Source organism: Trachymyrmex septentrionalis, unplaced genomic scaffold, assembly GCF_001594115.1.
Source record: "Trachymyrmex septentrionalis isolate Tsep2-gDNA-1 unplaced genomic scaffold, Tsep1.0 scaffold97, whole genome shotgun sequence".
In the NCBI taxonomy this organism is placed as follows: Eukaryota; Metazoa; Arthropoda; class Insecta; order Hymenoptera; family Formicidae; genus Trachymyrmex; species Trachymyrmex septentrionalis.
In genome coordinates this window covers 2,096,270-2,098,560 of record NW_017306160.1, presented here as the reverse complement: position 1 = coordinate 2,098,560, position 2,291 = coordinate 2,096,270, and the positions used below count along the sequence as shown (strand labels likewise).

Genomic DNA, 2,291 nt, shown 5'->3' with positions numbered 1-2,291 from the left:
CACACACACACACACACACACACACACACACACACACACACACACTTTGAAGTTAAATAAAACTCTAAAATTGTTGAGTATTATAAAAATTTCATATAGAAATTAAAGTGTTTTCTATTGACAATATAACATTTAGACACTTCTCGCAATTAGAATATCGCAATAATCATTATCTATATTTATTTATGTATGTTTAATTACATTTTGACAAAAAAACAGAGAAGGCATTGGAAACTACTTTGTTTTTTCTAGATCATTGCAAAAATTTAAAATAAAAAGCCTTTAATTTCGGCACTTCTTTGATGAGCAAATCACATAGTCAGAATGGCTTTCTCTAAAGTGATCATCAATATGAGAAGGATCTAATATGACATAGAAAAAAAAATAAACAAAAGCTCTAATTTTATTTAAATTTTTGTTCCAGCTTAATTTTATTAAATGTCAATAAAACGGTTTAACAATTCTTTTCGATCTCATTGATATAAATGTATATATATAAAATTCGAATACAAAGTATGTGTATTTAAAATTTTCCAATTGAAGAATTTACGTCGCACGAGTATCGATTATTGCGACATCCACCTTACAAAAAAAAATTGATGAATGCCAGCTGTCTCTAAGTACTCGTATCACCGAGATAAGAAGCTTAAGCGCAAATGTTTTATGAAAATGTTTAATTAAAAAATTCTTTCCGAATATCTGCTCGATATCCGTATGTACTAACATGTATTTAAAAAAACCCGCTTTAGACGTGATATTTTTATATGTACTAAAAAAAAGTGAACCATTCATATGTACAGTGTGTATACGATGTACGTACATATGTACGCATATAGTGTACGCACGGTCCGGTTGAACGCATAAGAATAAAAATATGCACTTCTCTAAAGTGGGTAATAAAAATCTTTAACAACGACCGTGAGAGGATGACGTCTTCCGATACATTATCGATGCTTAGAAGAGATTTCATCGCAGATCGAACCACCCGATTATTTGCAATCGAGGATTGTTGTCGCGAGATTTCGAGTTCTTCGACAAGGTATCACGTCTATTTTTTTTTTATTACCTATCTAAGATCTAAGTAAATTCATGGCGGTGAAAAAAAGACAGAGAGACAGAAAAAGGAAAAGGGACAAGCTTAAGAACTAGTTTGCTTTTCGACATGATTGACATTGTTGTTTGTTCATAAGCTGTATCTCGTACGTCTCTCTGCTTCGGGAAATATTTGCGCACGTCTATTATATTACGTTCTTCAATGCTTGAAGCAGTGACGGATTAACAGCATAGGCAAATAAGGCCTAGGGTGGCAAATTTTTGAAGACATAAAGTTTTTATACAGTTGAGATAAACTTTTTAATTTGTTAATCTAACGTTTTTTGCATGAGTTACACCGAGCGTATTTGATCAGAAACGGTATTTTATAAATATACGGTTAAAAATATATTTTATTTATATTATTTATTAAGGATTATAAAATATTTCCACCAGCTAATGCGAGGGTATAACTAACTTTTTTTTAACCATTTTCCCTTTTATCAAAATTATAAATGATTGAAGCCACCTTGGAGCGGATAGATGTTGGTGCCTAGAGGCAGCAAAATGATTAATCTGTCACTGCTTATTATTGAATATTTTTACCAGCTAATGCGGGGGTATAAATCATTTTTTATCCATTTTCCCTTTTATCAAATTTATAAATTAACGAAGCCACGTGGGGGCGGCTTGATGTTGATGTCCCTATAGAGACGGCAATTCTGTCTATAGAACTGGCTGGAAGGATTTTATTATTTCCACGATGCTGACGTAGGTTCCCACTACGAGACCCAGCAGGCCGAACACGATCAGGAGGAAGTTCTTGATTAACATGACTTTGAAGGGACCGAAATCATTTTCCGGCCACAAGACGCATATCTCGATAATAGCCGGGAAAGCGATGCCGAGGGCGGATAGACAGAGCGCGCCGAAGAGGGAGATAAATAGGCCGAGTCTCGGTATAGCGATCGCCAGGACGACTGAAAATGATAAAGATTAGATATCTGAGAATCTTCAAAGGGACCTCCAAATTTATACAATTTTGATATCTGTTTTATATGAGTTTAAGTACTTACATCACTATGTAAGTACTTTTAATTGCAAGCGAAACTTTTCATATTAATTCACATATTCACAATATTATTTAATGTCTCTTGAAAATTTAATGATTATTATTAAAACAATTAAAAAATTTTAATAATTACTTGATTATTTGGCTAAAATAAAATTTATTATTAATATTACTTACATGTGACTAG

General features: G+C 32.7%; 1 protein-coding gene across 1 annotated transcript in view; it reads right to left on the bottom strand.

The window, feature by feature from the left end:
- Positions 1–1,499: 1,499 nt before the first annotated feature.
- LOC108756191 (proton-coupled amino acid transporter-like protein CG1139) overlaps positions 1,500–2,291 on the bottom strand; it is a 5,341-nt gene continuing 4,549 nt past the window's right edge. The window contains exon 8 of the mRNA XM_018499804.1: positions 1,500–2,012. Coding sequence (XP_018355306.1) covers positions 1,759–2,012 — 254 coding nt within the window. The 3' untranslated portion in view covers positions 1,500–1,758. The remainder of the gene's footprint in view (positions 2,013–2,291) is intronic.